Here is a 19,960-nt window from a genome sequence, read left to right as displayed (position 1 = left end):
ATCTTTGAACAGCGAATTAGCGCATCGGTTGAACGAAAAAAATATATTAATTAGTATCTTATCTAATGGTCGTGTGCCTAAATTCCTTCTTGCCATTCCTGACCTGCATCATCCATGGATGATTCATGGTGTTTCATTCACGATTTGCTTCCAACCTGTGACTTCCAACGTGCTTTTCGAAATTCCACGTGGGCTGCACACGTGTTATAGTTTTCAGCAGCGTACTTTCGTATTGAATCCCGCCAGCATTGTGCGATCGAAGCGAGATGAAGCACGCGGCCAGCAAACGTCACTTTTTTTGTCAAAGCGCCACCTGATCGGAGCATCGAGATATTTTTCTCACTCGATCGCCTCCATCATTGTGCAGAGGAATCAAACGAGTCGTGTGCAGATTTTATAATCTCTTATTTTGAGCCAGTGAATCCCACGGATCCAAATAAATCTTCAAAATGCAGGGCATGAGCTTGGCCAGCATCAAGAAAAACCCGGCGGTAAGTCGAATAATAAATAGGCAATGAGGAAAACAAATTATCTTTGTTCCGAACAATGTTACGTCACAATGATAGAACATTTTTTTTTGCGTTGAAACTAAACTGACCAAACTATTGTGGAAAATTCCAGCTGATCCCGCTGTACGTGTGCGTCGGTTTGGGTGCCGTTGCCGCCGTTTTCTACACGGCGCGTCTCGCTCTCCGTAGCCCCGAAGTCACCTGGAACCGCAAGGGCAACCCGGAGCCATGGGAGGAGTTCAGAAACAAGCAGCACAAGGTAAGGTTATTGGGGAAGGTTATATAAAATTAGACAATGCTAATTCGCGAATTGACGTTGCAAGAATAAAAAGTGAGAATGAATCGACCACCTGAAACGATTTTTTTCTACGATATAAAAAATTACAAACAATTTTAAGCTAGTTACCAATGTTTTTAGTAGGTAATATACAATAGTTCGGGTGTAGTCGATAGGATACCTTGAAGGGGACGAGGGTATTTGAATACGTAAATGGCCAAATTAACTTTATTGTTAAATTCTTTCTACAGAATAACGTACAGAATAACGGATTTTTAAGGGGCTAAAAAAATGGTCAGTTTTCGGAATATGAGTTATTTTTGGGGATTTGAGTTAAAATGGTATACATAGAAACTGATTTTTAGACGATATGATATGATAATCGTAGTCATAGGTGTAATTTACGCCTTGAGATAACTAAGCAAAACTATCAAACCTTTGACTAAAAGTAGAAATAGAATAAGGAATCGTTCCGAGGTGAGCCAGCCTAGGGCTGAAGGCCTCGCAAATAAAGATAATAATAAGAAGGATTCATTGATTCGGCATGCGCGCTAGTCGGAACAGAAATTTTATTTCTGAGGTTCCTGTGCTGGGATGAATCTTATGGTTCTATGCTATGCTGCCCTTAAGACATTTCTTCTTCTTGTTCTTCTTCAATGGCTCTAAATTCTAACTAAAACTTGGTCGGCTTTTCAACTTAGTATTCTACTAACATTTCCTCAGTGATCAATTGAAAGCTTTTCTATGCCCGCCACTGCATGAGTTTGTAACTTGTGTGGCAAATAAATTGGATACACTATGCCCAGGATGTCAAGAATGTTTCCAACCCGAAAACATCCTAGACCGGACCGAGAATCCAACTCGCCATCTCCGAATTGGCAATCCTACGCCTTTGCTCTCAAGGCTACTGGAGACTCCGCAAGACCTTTCTTAAGTACGGATTGTGATCTCAGTTGAATGGAAAACTCGCATTCTGTTTCGCAATTTTCGGAGCCGATAGTCCATGATCCAGCTTCGCATTCTTTACGATAGTTTTGTCAAATCAGCCAGTTGTCTTTGAATGACATGCGTTTATAACATCTGCACAACTCAAGCTTTTGTATCTTTGTGAAGCTGTATAATAGCGGCAATATCACAGTAGCTTTGGCCAGTTTTGCGATGTTCAATAATAACATTTCGAATCCTAATCGAAACTTGTGCTTTTTTGGGCATTTTACCACAAATTAAACTTTCAATTTTGAAAACGAAACTGAAATTTGAGCACGAAAATTTCAAGAGCACTAATTAACAGCTGGACATAGTATTTATATAAATAAAAATGAATTTCTGCCGGTCTGACCCTTATAGACTCGGAAACTACTATTTCGATCGACGTGATAATTTGTTTTCAGAGGTTTATGTTATAATGCCGGGGAAGGTTCTCAAGATGGTTAGAGACCCCTTCCCTCTTTAGAAAAGGAGGCTCCCATACAAAAGGAAAACAAATTTCTTCATAACTCGAGTATTCATGAAGCAGGTGGAACCAAATCTGGCATGTGGAGGTTTTGGAAGCCTAGAAATGTTTCTGTGATGGTTCGAGACCCCTCCCCCTTCTGGAAAAGGGGGCTCGTTATACAAATGGTATTTTCACAACTAATTTGACATAATGGTTATTTGGCATAATTGATTAAAAATATTTTACCCAGAAAAATTAGAATTCTTTCAGAATAGTTATTATTGGCTTTTAAGTTATAATTGCAATATGATTCTTCCTCTTCATTGGCATATAAGCTGTTCTTTCAGTTTAAATGGAAAGACTTTAATAATTGATATTTTTAGGTTTTTAGGTTGTTTTTTAGGTTTTTAGGTTTAGGTTCTCTACAATTTCCCAGCAAACTGTCTGTCGTAAACCGTACCATTTGAATCTTGTTCCCAGCATGTATTTACTTATTCCGAGGAGACCATTCCTCAGAACGTATTATTCCCCAAAAAGTGAAAGTAAAAGTAATTCTATTTTATTGAATTTTAATTCGTATCATTTTTTAAATAAAACAATTGCTCGAGATAAGGCGAAACACGTGATGAGGCCTTTCTTTGAAATCACGCGTTTGCTCAGTGCAATGCGAAAGGGGGACTACTCCTTCTTTTAAATTACGCAATAGCTCGGGATAATGCTAAAGAGCTGATGATGCCTTCTTTAAAAGCACGCGTTTGTTCGGAGCAATGCAAAAAAAAAATATTACTTCTTTTAAATTACGCGATTGTTCGCGATAATGCAAAAGAATTGATGCTGCCTTATTTTAAAGCCTGCATTTGCTCAGTGCAATGCAAAAAGGGAGCAGATCATTCCTTCTTTTATATTACGCGATGGCTCGGGATGATGAAAAAGAGTTGATGCCTTCTTTTAAAGCATGCGTTTGTTCGGAACAATGCAAAAGGGAAGATTATTCCTTCTTTTAAATTACGCGATTGCTCACGATAATCCAAAAGAGTTGATGATGCCTTCTTTTAAAGTACGCGTTTGTTCGGAACAATGCAAAAAAGGAGATTATTCCTTCTTTTAAACTACGCGATTGCTCGAGATAGTGCAAAATAGTTGATGATGCCTTCTTTTAAAGCATGCGTTTGTTCGGTGCAATGCAAAAAAGGAAATCATTCCTTCTTTTATATTACGCGATTGCTCGGAATAATGCAAAAGATTTGATGATGCCTTCTTTGAAAACATGCGCCTTCTTTGTCAATATTAAGAAGTCTATGTTGAAGTCCCGCTTTAAGTTGCGTAAAGAATATGATTATTGAAAATAAGGTCATTTTCATTGCGTCATGCCAAGCGACCATTATGCCAAATGACCAAACGACTTTATAGCAAACGGCTTTATGCCAAATGACTTTATGCCAAACGGGATAGCCCCCATTGCTGTATAGGGTGGACGGGGCAACATGAGCATCCTAAAATGACACTTAATACCTTCTCAGCAAGCAAGCTTTTCTTTATTACAATACGACAGTTCTTTTTTGTTGAATCTCATTCAAGATCTCATCTAACATCTAGGGCGACCACTGAACCGGGAAAGCTGGGAGAATCGGGAATTAACCGGGAATTTGTTAGAACCGGGAAAACCGGGAAATAACCGGGAAGGCTCCACCCCACTACTCCGAATGCCAGTACCCCGAATGCCATTACCCCGAATGGGACAGTACTCCGAAAACCATCACCCCGAACCAACAGTTTTGATTTTTCTTCTAATTAGTTTTAACTGTCATTCTTGTCATTATGACCTGGAAAAGTACTATTCTACGAAACAGAGTAAGAGATCTTTTTTCCAACAGAACGCGTTTTCCCGGTATAAGGCGAACAGAAGAGATGATGCCTTCTTTAAATAAACGAGTATTCTTGGTATAAGGCATACAGGGTAAATATGCCATTTTTTAATGAACGCGTTTTCCCGGTATAAGGCAGACAGAGGAGATGATACCTTCATTAAATGGACGTGTTTGCCCGGTATAAGGCAGACAGAGGAAATAATACTGCCTTTTTTAAAGTAACGAAAGTAACGCGTCTGCTCGATATAAGGCGAACCGAGATGATGCCTTCTTTAGGTCAACGCAACTTCCCGAAGACAAACAAGATCTCCCTTTCTCTCTCCCTCTCATACAAACACCCCCTTACTCACTCACTTTCTCTGTCTCACTTATTATTACTCACTCACCCACTTTCATTCATTCATCCACTTTTACTCACTTAACCACTCTTACTCACTCATCTACTTTTACTCCCTTTCTCGCTGACTCTTACTCACTCACTCGTCGATTCTGAGATTTACACCACGCTTCATCCAGAATTCGTTGCTTTTACTACAGCGACCAAGGAGCAACTTCTACCTTGTTGCCCTACACGCACAGCTGAAAGTATGCTCTTTTGGGCAGAAATACACTCTTTTGCGGGAGAATGGGACTACCCACAAAAGGAGTAAAATTTGATGCATAAAAAGAATAAGTTTTACACACTTTTCCTGTGTTTATGCATAAATGTTAATCATTTGTGAATAAAAGATAGTCATAATTGTGCATAATATTTATTCCTTTTTGTGTGTAGTCCCATTCTCCCACGAAAGAGCGTACTTTGAAGTCATATTTGAATAGGGGAAATGACGGCTTTGGCAGGTTTTGTTCTATTATTGTCAGGGGGGTTTTTGTTGACCAAATTTTATGAAATTTAGCCGAGTGGGTGCTTGGTGGCCTTGTGTCACTGCTTCTGCCTCATAAGCAAAAGATTAAGGGTTTGATCCCTGGCCCTTTATAATTTCCTATAAGATAATTTCATTATTCATATAACTCAATCTCTTTGCAAATCAAATTCTCATTGCTAGCAAGTATGATTCTAAATATAGAATTGTTATAAAAAACGGCCTGTTACTTAGTAGCAGTAAATAAAATGTAAAAATAGAAGGTATCCATTTGTACCCGCATACGAATGCTATATACGGTCGCAACGCTCGTGCAGGCCTCATACAAATAAGAATGTGTGAGGTTGATGTGCGGGTAGCGATGGTGTGGTAAACGTGTGCGTGGTATTAGAATCCAATAGCATTCAAATTCTAATTGTAAAAAATGAATCCCATTAGAATTCACTTTAATACTTTCTCATTACTCTAGTACTTCTAATTCTCATTCATATATTCCTATCCCATAGATCGCATCACTTACCAAAGTGAATCCAGATAATATATCCCTTCATACTAACACAATATCCTATCCTAAGACTATCGTGGAGATGCAGAGGTATACTCGGTCTCTAGTAGCAACGAGAGTTGAACTAATAATCCTTCCTTCCCTTGATGACCGTAAGGACGTGGCCGGCGCCGTAATTGACTTAGTAAAATGCATTGAATTTCCGAAATTTGCACATTGAGAATGATAGCTAAAACCCAAGCTTCATTCAATTGGTTCCCTGTGCAATTTCGCAAGTTCTAGTCAATCACGGAGTAGCAACTACGAATTGTACGGTTATCCTGCTCATGCGTATGCTCATGCTCATGCTCACCAAATTTTATGAAATTTAGCCACAATATTCTTTGATATGCAAAGAATGTTTAGGCCAAATTTGAGTATAATCAGTTATAGAAAACCCCCCTGACAATAATAGAACAAAACCTGCCAAAGCCGTCATTTCCCCTACTTTATATTCAAAAAAGCATACTTTAAAGTATTTTATGTGTAAACTTTTTTAGCAGTGTAGTAGCCATGCTGACGTGGACCGCAATTGCCTCCAATTCTCTGCATTGTTCATGAAAACGTGTTGCATAATCTCGCCCTGTCCTTCAGGGCTCGTGAAGAGAGCCATACGAAGTCGAACGGAATCTTACGGAGTAAGAATACTAAGTTCTATACTGCATTGAAACAGTTTCAGTTCCAATTATTGCTCATTCATATGGATTATGAAAAAACTTTTATTGAGTAACATTTTTTTCATTGAAATGAAGTAGAAACTTGAAATAAAGACTAATTCGGGGTACTGGCTCTTTCGGGGTAGTGTCCCATTAGGGGTAATGGCATTTGGGGTAGTGACTCATTCGGGGTTGTGGCGTTCGGGGTAGTGGCCTTCGGGGTAATGACATTATGGGTAATGTAATTATGGGTAGTGTCGTAGAGTCAACCGGGAATTCAGTTGAAATTAACATTATTAATCAAATTCAAAATGTTCAGCGTATCAATTTGAATATTTTCGTAAAATTAGAATTTTGGATAGTTCAATCAAAGTTACTTGGACATTAATTTACAATGTTCTAAAAATTCATATTGATTTGAAAAATGTATTGGAGGTAGAGGTGTGCGCCGGTTCGATATTCAGCGGCGGCGGCGTAGGTTCGAATTTTGGTCGGCGGCGTTTTCGGCGTCACGCTTAAAGCCATTTTAGCTGGCGGCGGCGGCGTGAATCGGCGTGGCATTTTTTTTTAATACGTTCCTTTGAGTTTTTTTTTTTTGCTTTCTATCAGGAACATATTTTCAAAACATTAACGGAAGAATCTTTGGAATTTCGCCTGAAAAATCTGATGAACTTCTTCAAAAAATGCTTTAAGTTTTTCCAAAATATTTATTTGGAAATTATTTTCGGATTGTTCACGGAAACTACTTTGAAGTTTCGAGAATTTTTCGAAATTATTTCAGCAGAAGATTCTTTGGAATTTACATAAGAAATTGTTCCAAATCACCACAGGAAAATGTTCGGATAATCTTCGGAAAGTTCCTGTTGAGTTTCTGTTGAATATTTTTCGAAATTTACTCAGGAAATACTTCATAATTGTAGAAGAGTGCGGCTAGTAGAATGTGTGTTTTCACGTTAGCTTGCTCATTCTAAAAAAATAAGACGGCTAATTTGGCATGGCCATCGTTAAAACAGAAAATTCTTCAGAATATCCGCGGGAGACTCTTTGGAGTTTTCATAGGAAATTCTCTGAAATTTTCACGTAAAATTCTCTGGAATTTTAATGAAAAAAATCTTTAGAATTTTCGTGCAAAGTTGTTCCACGTTGCTTAAAATGTAGATTTCAATAATAAAATATTTGGATTTCAACGGGAAATTGCTCGGAGTTTTAAAGGAATTTCGTTGGACTTCCAAGGGAAAATTAATTGTACAGCAGACGTTCGATAACTGCAATGCATTTCGACTGCAATTCGATAGTTGCAACAGTTTTGCAGTTATCAGACAGCTGAATTTCAAAACGATTTCAAACAAAGTCTATGATAGCTACATTGTGCTGCACAATCAGGTTTTAGTAAACTTGGGACTTCGATCAAATTAAATGAAGATGTAGTTCGATTCGTGGTTGGTAAACTAATCATCTTTATTGTCAATCTTATTGAATAGGAAACTTCTTAATTCTAGTACATCATTATTTCTTCATTATGCTTTCTCTGTCTATGGAGTGAGAAGCTAGGAACAACTATTTACTAATTTACCAATCAGAGAAGCGTAAATCGTAAAGGCAATAACCGATACGTAAACATAGTCATATCGAAGGGCGTGTTCACTTTGGTTGCGTTGGAGTAGGTCAGTTGTGTAAAAGAAAGAACATAATTGCTCAGCGCTCTAGGCGACATGAAATATGAATCCAAGGGATCGTGAATGAGTCATGTTGTCATTGAAGAAAACCAGCGCCTTGCTCAAGTTACCAGCACTTGTGTGGTATGGGAATCGATAGGTGTAAAGTGACATGACACAGAATTATTCTTGGAAATGTTGTATGTCACCTAAAGGAATTTATTAGTTTTGGAACGTTGTGTTCCAGATGAATTCATGGAATTGTTGTATTCCACTTGAGTGAATGTGAAGTAAGCGCATCTGACTTGCGCGTGGGAACATTCTGAAATTGAGCTGCATGTTTGCTCTGTTGGAAAACGACAAGATCTCTAATTTATGATCTTTGAAGATGAAAAGGATATTTAGTATGCTACACCATCCCCCTTTGGGTGAATGATGCAATGAAATGAAATCATTCAATTGTTGTCAACATATATCGAGAAAATTTCAAAAAAAATGTTGTTCCAAATCTTCTTTACAATATTTATTGATACACTACACTTTTTATTTTGTTATTACTAGGAGGGAAAAAAAAATAAAATCAAACTTAATTTAAATCTAACCGAATTGCGCACTTCTTAGCTATTGCCAAGAATTTTTACCTATCTCATTTTTGTTTATTATTTTTTGAAGTTCAAATTTTTTTTTTTTTTTGAGATTAGGCTCGGTATTTTTAACACTTCTTAAGCTCTAATTAATCTATTTTTATGTACTAATAATGATTGATTTGTCTGTAAATGAATTATCTCGCAATTTGGTTCATTAACGTTTTTGACCCTATATGGACCTCTATAAAAGGAATCTAACTTTTTTTCTATTTTCGTTTTTAAGATACACTAAATCTCCTATATTTATGTTTATTGGATTTACAAATTTATCTGCTAATTCTTTTCGTAGATGTTTTTGCTCTAAAAGTTTTTGTTTAACTATTTCATGAGATTTTTGCAATTTGTATTTTATTTCTTTACTGTAAAGATCAAAATTGTAAACAGGTTCAATGTCGTTAGCAAATGTTTCCTGAGGTAGTTTAGCCTTGACTCCAAATACAAGTTCATAGGGTGTATACCCATGTTCTGTATGTGGGGTAGTGTTATAAGTAAATGCGTAGTATTGTAACCAATCATCCCAATCAGATTGATGGTTATTTACGAAAGATCTCAGGTATTCATTCAAACACCGGTGATTTCTTTCTAACGAACCAATTGTCTGAGGGTGATATGCTGTTGAAAAAGTTTGTTTGATTTGTAATAATTTACATATTTGATCAAGAACCTCGTTTTTGTATTCGGTTCCTTGATCTGATTTCAATTCTAAAAATATGCCGTATATTAAAATAAAATTGTCAACTAAAGCTTTCGCAATCACGTTAGCTTCTTTAGTTGGAATTGGTATTAAAATTATATACTTAGTCAGTTCACATTGTATAGTGACTGCATATCTATTGTTATTACCAGATTTTGGAAGTGGACCTATTGTATCAATGGATACCACTTCAAAAGGTTTTGATGGTGTGTTTGTAATCATTAATTTCTCTTTCGTGTGTTTAGTAATTTTATTCAATTTGCACAATTCACAGGCCTTGATGAATTGAGCTATTGAACTTTTCATGTCTTTCCAACTATATATTTCTCGTAACTTTAGGTACAGTCTGTGCTGCCCTATGTGTCCTCCGGTAGGTGTTGTATGATGTTTATTCAAAATACTTTGAATTTCACAAAGATCACTAATGAACTTTGGTGGATTAAATATGATTATTTGTAGACTTTTCATTGTTTCAAGAACTAGTTCTTTAAATGATTCTTTGGGTACCCATTCAAAAATTTTATCATGACTTGATAATGCAATTTTATATATTTTCTTCATTTCCATTTCTTTTTCCAACACTGAAAGTGCAACCACTAATGATTGTCTTATGCTTTGCAAATGTGTTGTTATTCGTATTATTATGTTATTCTTCTGCGTTCCTTTAAAGATTGTTAATATCAATTTATTGTTCTCAATTGTACTTCGAAGTTTTGGTATTTTCCTCGTCTCAGTCTGGTTTTCAGTAGTATAAATAGTGAGTTGATCAGACTCGCTATTGTCTTCGTTTTGTCGATAACTCTTGTCAAGTTGCTCTTTGTTTTGTCTAAGTTTTTCATTCCTTTTTCGTGTCATTGACCTTGTATTAACGATAAATATATTTTCTGTCTTTAAATCCTCTGATGTTTTTGGTATACGTGATAAAGCATCCGCTGTAACGTTTGTTTTACCCTGTATATACTCAATATTGAAATCATACTCTTCCAAGTCCAATCTCATTCTTGTCAGTTTGGACGTTGGATTTTTCATGTTGTATAAGAATACTAACGGTCTATGGTCTGTATAAACAGTAAATTTTCTTCCATACAAATAGGCTCTGAAATAATTTATAGCCCAATGTATTGCTGTCAGCTCTTTCAAAATAACTGATTTATTTTTTCACCGGGAGTAAAACTTTTACTGGCAAACGCAATAGGTAAATCGTTGCCATCAATAATTTGAGATAAAACTGCTCCACATCCCACGTCGGACGCGTCAGTTGTCAAAATGAAAGTTTTTCTGAAATCGGGATACTGTAATAATTTTGGTGACATCAAAAACGACTTAAGAGCTCTAAAAGCATCTTCGCATTGAAATGACCATTTAAATTGTGTATTTTTCTTTAACAATTGATTCAACGGATACGCAATTGTTGCAAAATTTGGTACAAATTTTCGGTAGTAGTTGCAAAAAGCTACAAACCGTCTAACTTCATCACTACTTTGTGGCTTTGGATAATTTTATATAGTTTCAAATTTTGAATCATCAGGAAGAATACCTTTATCGGTTAATTTATGACCAAGATAAGTGACTTCTTTGTTGAAAAATTTGCATTTTGTAAATTCAATTTTAAATTATACTTTCTTATACGATCAAAAACTTTGGTTAAATTATGAAAATGATGTTGTATAGAACATCCAATAACAATTATGTCATCAATATAGACAAAAGCATGTTCTGGTGTTAAACCAGCCATTGCGATCGTCATCATTCTTTGAAAACTATTTGGACTTATATTTAATCCAAACGGTAATCGTGTAAACTGATAATGACCTGTCTAGGTCGAAAAGAAGTAAATTTTCTAGAATTATTGTCTAACGGAATTTGATGGAATCCAGACATTAAATCTAGTGTTGTAAAATATTTTGCTCTACCAAGTTGATCCAGAATAGAGTCAATTCTTGGTAAAGGAAATTTATCAGGAAGAATCTTTTTATTTAGCTGCCTGAAATCTATAACTAGGCGCCATTTTTAGTATCATTATTACTCTTTTTAGGTACGAGTAATATTGGATTATTATAAGGTGATATTGAAGGTTCAATAATGTTTTCCTTCAACATCTTGTTAACTTGTGTTTGAATTTCTTCACTTTGAGAGTGAATAGTTTTATAGTTTGGAATATAAATTGGAACTTTGTCATTCAAATGTATATTTTGTTCATAGAAATTATTGATAGTAATCGATTCATCAGGTAGTAAAAAAATGTCAGAATAGTTTGTTATTAATTTTTTTAAATCATCCTTTGCATAGTCAGGAACATTTGTCATATCAATTTCTTTTAAAATATCCTGGTTTCTTTTTTGATTATTACATTTAGTTTTATTTACGTTCATAATTTTATATTCACTTAAAGGTTCCATTTTCAGTTTAAAACCCACATTCGATACATTAATTGGTTGAAATGTTGTGTTCATCAATTTTATATATTTACTTTTGGGTGAAATTATTGTATTACCACAAAATAGACCAGGTTTGATCTCTTGTGAAAACAATACCATATCCTCTGTAACGTTTAAATTTTCAATTTTTCGGACCACTTCACATCTTTGTGGTATGATGTAATTTCCATCTACTGTATCCTGAATTGGAATAGACACAGTTCTATTATCAATGTTGAAATTTAATAACCAATATTCATAATCGATGTTACATTTAAAGGATGACAAAAAATCTCTCCCGAGAATTCCATCTGTTAAAATAGGGAAATCTGGTTTAACTAAATGAAATTCGTGTTTCAATTGTACATTATCTCCAAAATCTAACACTGTCTCAGTAATGGCTAGTGTTTCTATTTCTTCTTCAGTAATCCCTGTCAATTTAGTTTTAACCCTGTTATCTATTTGCTGATGCGCAAGTACTTTCTTTGATTTAAAATTGAAATTTCTGCCCCTGTATCTACAAGTAGAGTACAAACAGAATTTGCCATACGCACTCCAACTTTAATAAAATTTGAGGCGCTTATATTCATCGTTAACACTGATCTAAAAAATGTCTTTCTTGTTGTTGATTTTGTTGTGAAACCATCCTATTGGACACTCCTCTTTGTACCTCACGATTTTGATGTATCGGTTGTGATTGACCATTTGGTTGATCAATATTAACCAAATACATTCTGTTCCTCCGATCAAATCCTGGGCGATCATTGTTATACCTGCCGTGGTTATTATAACCTCCACGTTGATATCTTCCGCTAAATGAACGATCATTTCTAGAGGAATACCCTCCTCTAGAGTAATTTCTGAAATCTCGACTTCTATTAAAACCATTTCCTCGAAAATTGTTTCTATTGAATGCGTTTGGACGCGCATTATTTTGTTTATTTCGAATGTTAAAAATTTGCGAATTGCTTGAATTGTCAATGCTGAATTCTTGAACTTTCTGCAATGCATCTTTTATTGAGGCAAAATTCCTGCCTTTAAAATCAATTTAGTTTCACTGGCGCTAGTACCATTAATCAAGGCATTTACGCCTGCCTTTGTAGGCAGTGCCTTAGCAACTTCTTCAGGCACTTTTGAACAATGTAACTATTTTCAAGTTTTATGCAAAGATTTTCAATATCCTCGCAAAAACTTGTAATTTGACCACGCTGTTTGGTCGAATTTAATTTAGCTATTATTGTTTCTGGAATGGCAATATCTCTACATTTATTTTTTACATGATCAATAATATCATTTATTGTAACAAGTGTGTCAGGAAGGCCACTACGAGCTTTCCCTGACAGTCGGGTTCTTATAAATTTCACGGCCATCGCCATATGTGTTGGCTGAATTAATTCTCCAAGTAGTTTTGCTGAGTCGATGAAAGCATCGAGCCCGGTTGCTGAACCGTCATATGGTTGTAGCAACGACGTAGCTTGGCGTAAATCAAACCCAGTTTCATTTGCTTCCGTCATTGTGTACTGTTTTGTTTTTGCTGCTCTACAAGTGCTAAATGTTGTTTTTGTACGACTTTGTTTTTTCAAATGTAATTTTCTAATTTACTTTTTACAATATTTTTAATTTCTATATACCACTTGTTTGCATTAGCTATGAACAAATTTGAATCCTCTTCTGAAAATTGGTCTATATTTTCGTAAAATTTTATTTCAAGTATTTTATATAATTCGTCGCATTCCTTGAGTTTACTCCTTAACGTATTCTCTTTTATTGTAGTATTTATTGACTTTTTAACATATGTGTGCAATTGCTTCAATTGCTCATATTCATTCATTAATAAAATCTTATCGTATTCAAAACAATTATAAAGAAGATACACAAGAAAAATAGATAAAAGGGGTACATTACCAGGTAATAAATACTCATTTACTTTCTTATGCTGCTACCTTCGCCAAACATTCCTGCATTCGCCGCTCTGCTGCATGCACACTTCAGCTACTCTGGTCGGTCACCGTTGCACACTCAAACTCCCAGCCGTTGAAATTCAATACATGTAGTTTTTTTTTCTTCTCTGGCTGTCCACAGCACATTATGTTTGCTTTCCTGATTAACTGTCCAAATTATTCCGCTTCAATCCGCTTTTGCAATTTTCTGTACTTCTCAGTTTTATTCATACATGAGTTTTTGTTCTCGTAAACTTTTGAAATATTCACTCTAGTCTTTACACTGTAACCATCATTATCGACGTAGTCAATTTCTAATGTATAGCTTGTTGCACTCGATTTTGTAAAGTTTTTATATGCACTACTGTTTTTGAAATTCTTTACTTTAATGTCAATAAGTCTTTCGACTCTAATTCTCTCAAGCACATCATTCCAAATATTGTTTTCCATTTTAAATTTTTAATCACTACTGTTTTTCTGTGTTGACCGGTTTTATCAGACTTGCCGCATAGTGTTAATTTGTAATTCTCGTCGAGCCACTTCACTCACTGTGCTTCTTATGTATTTCGTATAGATTTTGGTACACAAAAATATCACTATAATCATAACAATCACTATCAATGTTACTGCGATCAATGTATTATCACTGGACGTATTTGCACTGGTGACGATCTCGTCACTGCTGAAAATCCCATCTTCTATTTGTTATACTCACTTCATGAAATGCACAAAGATACTTTTGAATTTCAAACTTTTAATTTACCACTTCTAACTGTCTGGTCGCCATTTAGTAAACTTGGGACTTCGATCAAATTAAATGAAGATGTAGTTCGATTCGTGGTTGGTAAACTAATCATCTTTATTGTCAATCTTATTGAATAGGAAACTTCTTAATTCTAGTACATCATTATTTCTTCATTATGCTTTCTCTCTAATTTACCAATCAGAGAAGCGTAAATCGTAAAGGCAATAACCGATACGTAAACATAGTCATATCGAAGGGCGTGTTCACTTTGGTTGCGTTGGAGTAGGTCAGTTGTGTAAAAGAAAGAACATAATTGCTCAGCGCTCTAGGCGACATGAAATATGAATCCAAGGGATCGTGAATGAGTCATGTTGTCATTGAAGAAAACCAGCGCCTTGCTCAAGTTACCAGCACTTGTGTGGTATGGGAATCGATAGGTGTAAAGTGACATGACACAGAATTATTCTTGGAAATGTTGTATGTCACCTAAAGGAATTTATTAGTTTTGGAACGTTGTGTTCCAGATGAATTCATGGAATTGTTGTATTCCACTTGAGTGAATGTGAAGTAAGCGCATCTGACTTGCGCGTGGGAACATTCTGAAATTGAGCTGCATGTTTGCTCTGTTGGAAAACGACAAGATCTCTAATTTATGATCTTTGAAGATGAAAAGGATATTTAGTATGCTACAAGGTGCACTTCTATTGCATCTGACGTCGACTGACAACCGAATGCATTGCACTTGTCGAACGACATTCGCTAACTGAAACGTAAACATGTTGGTGTTATTTACCGACTAGTGTATTGTCCATAAGAAATTCTTGGGAAATTTCATAGGGTGAAAGCAAAATACAACCGAACTGGTAATTTGACCATAAAGTCGTTTTCCCTAACAGGTTGTTTGGTCGAAATGGTCATTTGGCCGAATAGGCCATCAGCCCGAAATGCCGTTTCGACGAAATGGTCGTTTGACAGAATAGATAGTTTAGCCGAAAATGTTTTTTTGGCCCAACTCACATGGCGAAATGTCAATTACTGAACGTCCACCCATTTGGCCAAATAACATTTACGGTAAAATGGCCTTATTGTCAAAAGATCATTGAACGAAATTTCGCAACCTCTCTACTTTGTAAGCTGATTTAAGCCAAAAAATATCTGGTCAAATCGCATTAATTCGAATTGAACATATATCCGAAACTGCTATTAAGTCGAAAATGGTTTGTCCACAAATGTTGTTTGGCGGAAAACGACATATGGCTGAAAGGGAATTCGACGTAGTTTGGCCGAAAAAATCGTTAGACCAAATAGCTCATTTTTAGGAACTTTTTTTCAAATGGGTCTAATTGATTCCGTCCTTGATTTTTGAAATGGCGATTGTGCTCTGAATTCAAACTATTTTGCACAACCAATACACCCAACAGAAAGAATAGATTGCGATCTATCAGGTAGTAACGTCAATTGAACGAAATATGGATAATAGAGAGAGACTATGCGTCCTTTCAAATTTCAAGGTCAAATACAGTTAAGCCCCAAACGCATAGTTAGCCCATATATTTTTTGTCATATGACCGAATAGATCATTTGACCAAAAATGTAATTTGGTAAGAATTAAATTTTGTAAGAAGTCGTTTAGCCGAGTAAGCCATTTTACAGAAAATGGCGTTTGGTCAAAAGGGTTGTTTTGCAGAAAGGACATTTCGGGCCAAACGGCTTTTTCTGCCAAATGGCCATTCCTACCAAACGGCATATTTTTGGTCAAATAGGCGTAAAGGCCCCCTCGCAATACAGCGGAACGGTAACGGAAATGGAAGATTTGACAAAAAATATATGGGCTAACTGTCAAATCTGCCGTTTCCGTTTGCCGTATGCCAAATAACTTTTTTGGCCAAATGGCCAAAAGGCATTTTTGTGTAATGACTTCTGTGGCCAAACGATCATTTCGGTCAGACGACTTGTTAGGGCAAACGGCTTTTTCAGGCAAATTACCAGTTCGACCGTCTGGTGCTTTTGGCCAATCGAATTTCCCAAGAATTTCTTATGGAAAAGGCAAAGAATTTTTTGTAGAAATCCAAAGAAAATCCTTTAAAAAGTTCGAGCAATTTTTCGATGAGTTTTCCAGTTTTTTTTAATTTATGTTTTGAATAATTATCCGCGGAAGCTTTGAAGAATTTTTGAAAATTCCAGAGAATCTCCCGCGGATATTCCGAAGAATTTTCTGTTTTAACGGATACCTGATTCTAAACCAAACAAATGCTATACATATATGGTACAATTCTTTTATATATTCTAGCCAGTATTGTACCAATGGACAGTTAGAGACCTTAGCTAACTTTCCTCCGAAGTAACTAAATGGCTTTACCCAAACGTGAACAAGTTGCTGCTACTAAAAATGAAGAGTTCATTTTTAGCCAAACAAAATTGTGTACCCAGTTACTAAAGTCCTAAAGTCCCCTATTCGTTTGCGAAGCTTACCAGCGCACTGCAAATGCACGAGACGATCACAACTACTCTCAGCCTAGCCGCTCCTGGGTAGATGTTAGGTGGAATATGATTTCAATTTCATGTTGCATTCTTCAATGGCCCTCTGCCTACTTCTATTGTAGAATAATATTACTTCAAGGATATGGCTTTCTGTCTCTGGGTTTTTCAAAACGGCTATGTTTTAAATGACCCGACGATTCGGCAAGATGTATTCCGCCTCTTTCAAGTGATTTTTTGGCTTCGTTTGCAGGCCTTCATATTCGCTTTTTTCCAAGGGTAAACCTGTATATCGTTTTCTGTTTCGTGATTTGTTATTTTAAAAAAATAGACTCCTTCGTAGTCATTTGAAACAGATTAAAAAAGTGGAGGTCAGGGACTTTGGAAAAAACTGCTATTGTACAAGACTTGCCGGTTCACTGATAGCTGTCACCATATTTTTATAGAACACATTTCTCGTCTTGTCCTGATCCTTCCAATTTTTAGGAACTTTGGAATTTAATCTAGAACAAAGTGCTATCTCATTTACAAGGCATTATTAGAATGGTTTATATGCTCTATCATGTAAATATTAAGATAGATCTTTTATGGCAGTTTTGTTTCTGACAGATTTTTCCACAGCGATGGATTTGTAGAATAAATCCTAGCATGCACCATTTGAGGATCATTTCCTATATCGATACACCTCAGAACGCGCATTTCGAAAAGAACGGTAGACCCGATAGATGTGATTTAACTAGAACTTGGTTTAAATATTACTACGGAGCAAAAAGAGCATCCCTATGGGGCAAGAAGTGGACCCTTCTGTTTACTAACTTCTGAAGTTCAGGGCAGTCAAAGAATACATAAGTGCCTAGTCGTTGATTTGGCTGAGCTAAAACCTAACATTAACAATACTAGTAATGTGTAGACACTTGACTTATCAACGTTGACCCCATCATCCGCGGACAGGGACTTACCACTCCAATAAAAAATGTAAATGAAACAAAAAACAAATAAAACTAATGTTTGTCCTTTCGCCTTTTTACTTGCAGTTCTTCTCCCCCATCAGGGACTACTCCAACATCCAGAGCCCGGCCCCCAAGTACACCGATTAAGCTACAGCGTAGCATTGCACGGTTTAACACACCCGGAAGAAGATTGTAGCACCCTGTGTAGCGACATTATGCACACATAGAAAATCTGCGATTTGGTGTGATTAATAAGAACAAGTAAGGTTGAAAAGTAAGTTTAATAAAAAGTCAAATGTATTAAAAAACTTAAACCGCTACCAAATCGAATCATTTACGCTGCGTCTTGGCCCAACTAGAATTCTTCGAATTACCGCAATTTAATAGCTTCAATTTGTTTCCTAGTCTTTGTTGTCTTCTACCGGAATAACATCATTGTCTTTAAAAATTGGCGCCTTGCAGCGCAGCTTGGAATAGTCGTAATTGCCGGCCCACAACTAGGCGAAAAAAAAAAATCTCAATAAATTCAACACACGGTGCATATTATGCATTGCACTTACCCGATAGCGCCCCTCGCGATACGCTTGCCACGGTTCTGGATTGTTATTGTGGTCCAGTACGACATCCGGGTTGAACAAGAGCGTTCGGGTGGCACTGAATGTGAGCCACGAAAGGTCTGCGATGCAGAGGGCGTACAAGGGCCACAACTGAAAAAAGAGAACATTATATTTATTGAAAATCAACCAGTTTATAAAGGCTAGACCATTCGTACCAATGGATACTTGAGCGCTTCACGGAATCCCCAGCCACGCATTGTTTTTGCAGTAGAATCACTTAAAACTTGAAACTTGGGATATTCGGAAAGATACGGGCTTATTTGAATGTCAAAAAAGAGTGTTATGGAACAGGTTACTTTGATTTTTTGGAAGAATTTGTGATTGGGAAAGATAGGGCAAGATGAATAGGTAATAGGGTGTCCCAAAATTGGACCAAGTCTGGGATTTTGGGGGCTCAACCTTCAAATGAAAGCTTAGGGTATAACAAAAGAAAAATTGTTCTACGACAACTCTGGGAAATGACGTTTAGGGGTGGCCCCGACGCGTTTTATGAAAAAGTGCATTTTTATAGGTAACATCGAAAATACCGGTATATCGGAAAGAAATTCGATGAAACCCATCCATTTTATATTTTTTACATTTAACTTAGGGTCTATACTTTATGGTAAAACTTTGATACCGCATGTTTTAGCTCTATATATTTTTCACTGATGCTTTAAATGCCCAAACATGATGAATTTTTCTTAATATTTTTTTATTAATGCATCCAAAACGGGTATCCACCATAATGCTTTCGAAACTAGATATACATGGAAAGGTGGGGAATTTTATAACGAATATTTTGCTAAAAATAGCAACCTCCTATCTCTATCCGTTTAAAAGTTATTCACGATTTACTGCAGCTTGGAAAAAGACTTTTTGAAATTTCGGATCATAATACCTGGATCATGTTTAAGTAAAGAAACGCCTACTTTTCCATACCGACCAAATGAGTGCTTTAATAACCAATATAGCATCCATATGAGTTGCATAAAATTGATTTTAATACTTATTTGAGTGTTATAATGGAAACCCAACGATGGACCAGCAGTAACATGACTGACTACAAATTGTTCAGTTAGTCTGGGTGAGTACTCAAATAGATTGATGAATATGGTTTCAAAACTACCCATAGGTAGGTTCAGCTATCGTTTCATGGTTTGGTGAGCTGTGCAATGTTTCACGATAACATGGAAATTAATTGTTTTCTGACCAACTTGATTTTTTAACCAGCACGACCATGTGAAGTTAATCCGGCTGGATCATTTTGGTCCCGATTTATCGATGCAATCAATTTATCATTGTATTCAGTATTGGTAGGCAAAATAGTTCGTAATTAGTGTAGATTGTTCTTATTTCCAGAGATTCCGTAGATGGTAGATGCCAAATATTTCAATAAGCATTATAAAATAATAATGATAATAGTAATTTGTGTAACTAGTTGCAAAAAGATGATTTAATCAGCATGGTTGTACGTTTATCCAACGAGGCTTGCCGAATGAGATAAATACTACGAGTGCTGATAAAATCGAGTTTTGCAATTAGTTGCACACACTATTTTTCGCAATGGCGTAAAATGAGCTTCAATATGGCGTAAAATATGACAAATCGATATCAAAATGATCTAGTAGGATTTGCTTCACATGATCGTTCTTGCAAAAAATCAAGATGGTCACAAAACAACTA

The 19,960-nt window shown here is 36.0% G+C and overlaps 2 protein-coding genes across 2 annotated transcripts; one reads left to right on the top strand and one right to left on the bottom strand.

Annotated features, from left to right (window-relative positions):
* The first annotated feature begins 330 nt into the window (after positions 1-330).
* LOC134208322 (cytochrome c oxidase subunit NDUFA4) lies at positions 331-18,008 on the top strand. The gene is made up of 3 exons (XM_062684325.1): positions 331-491; positions 622-768; positions 17,763-18,008. The coding sequence occupies exons 1-3, from the start codon at positions 450-452 to the stop codon at positions 17,823-17,825; spliced, it is 252 nt and encodes an 83-aa protein (XP_062540309.1). The 5' UTR covers positions 331-449; the 3' UTR covers positions 17,826-18,008.
* LOC134208321 (cytochrome c oxidase subunit NDUFA4-like) lies at positions 17,941-18,610 on the bottom strand. The gene is made up of 3 exons (XM_062684324.1): positions 18,451-18,610; positions 18,239-18,385; positions 17,941-18,175 (listed from the first exon to the last, which is right to left on the bottom strand). Exons 1-3 carry the CDS (start codon positions 18,490-18,492, stop codon positions 18,080-18,082), a joined length of 285 nt encoding a protein of 94 aa, XP_062540308.1. The 5' UTR covers positions 18,493-18,610; the 3' UTR covers positions 17,941-18,079.
* Between the last annotated feature and the right edge of the window lie 1,350 nt (positions 18,611-19,960).

The sequence above is a fragment of the Armigeres subalbatus genome, chromosome 1 (assembly GCF_024139115.2).
Source record: "Armigeres subalbatus isolate Guangzhou_Male chromosome 1, GZ_Asu_2, whole genome shotgun sequence".
NCBI lineage: Eukaryota > Metazoa > Arthropoda > Insecta > Diptera > Culicidae > Armigeres > Armigeres subalbatus.
This window is presented reverse-complemented; position numbering and strand designations above follow the sequence as displayed.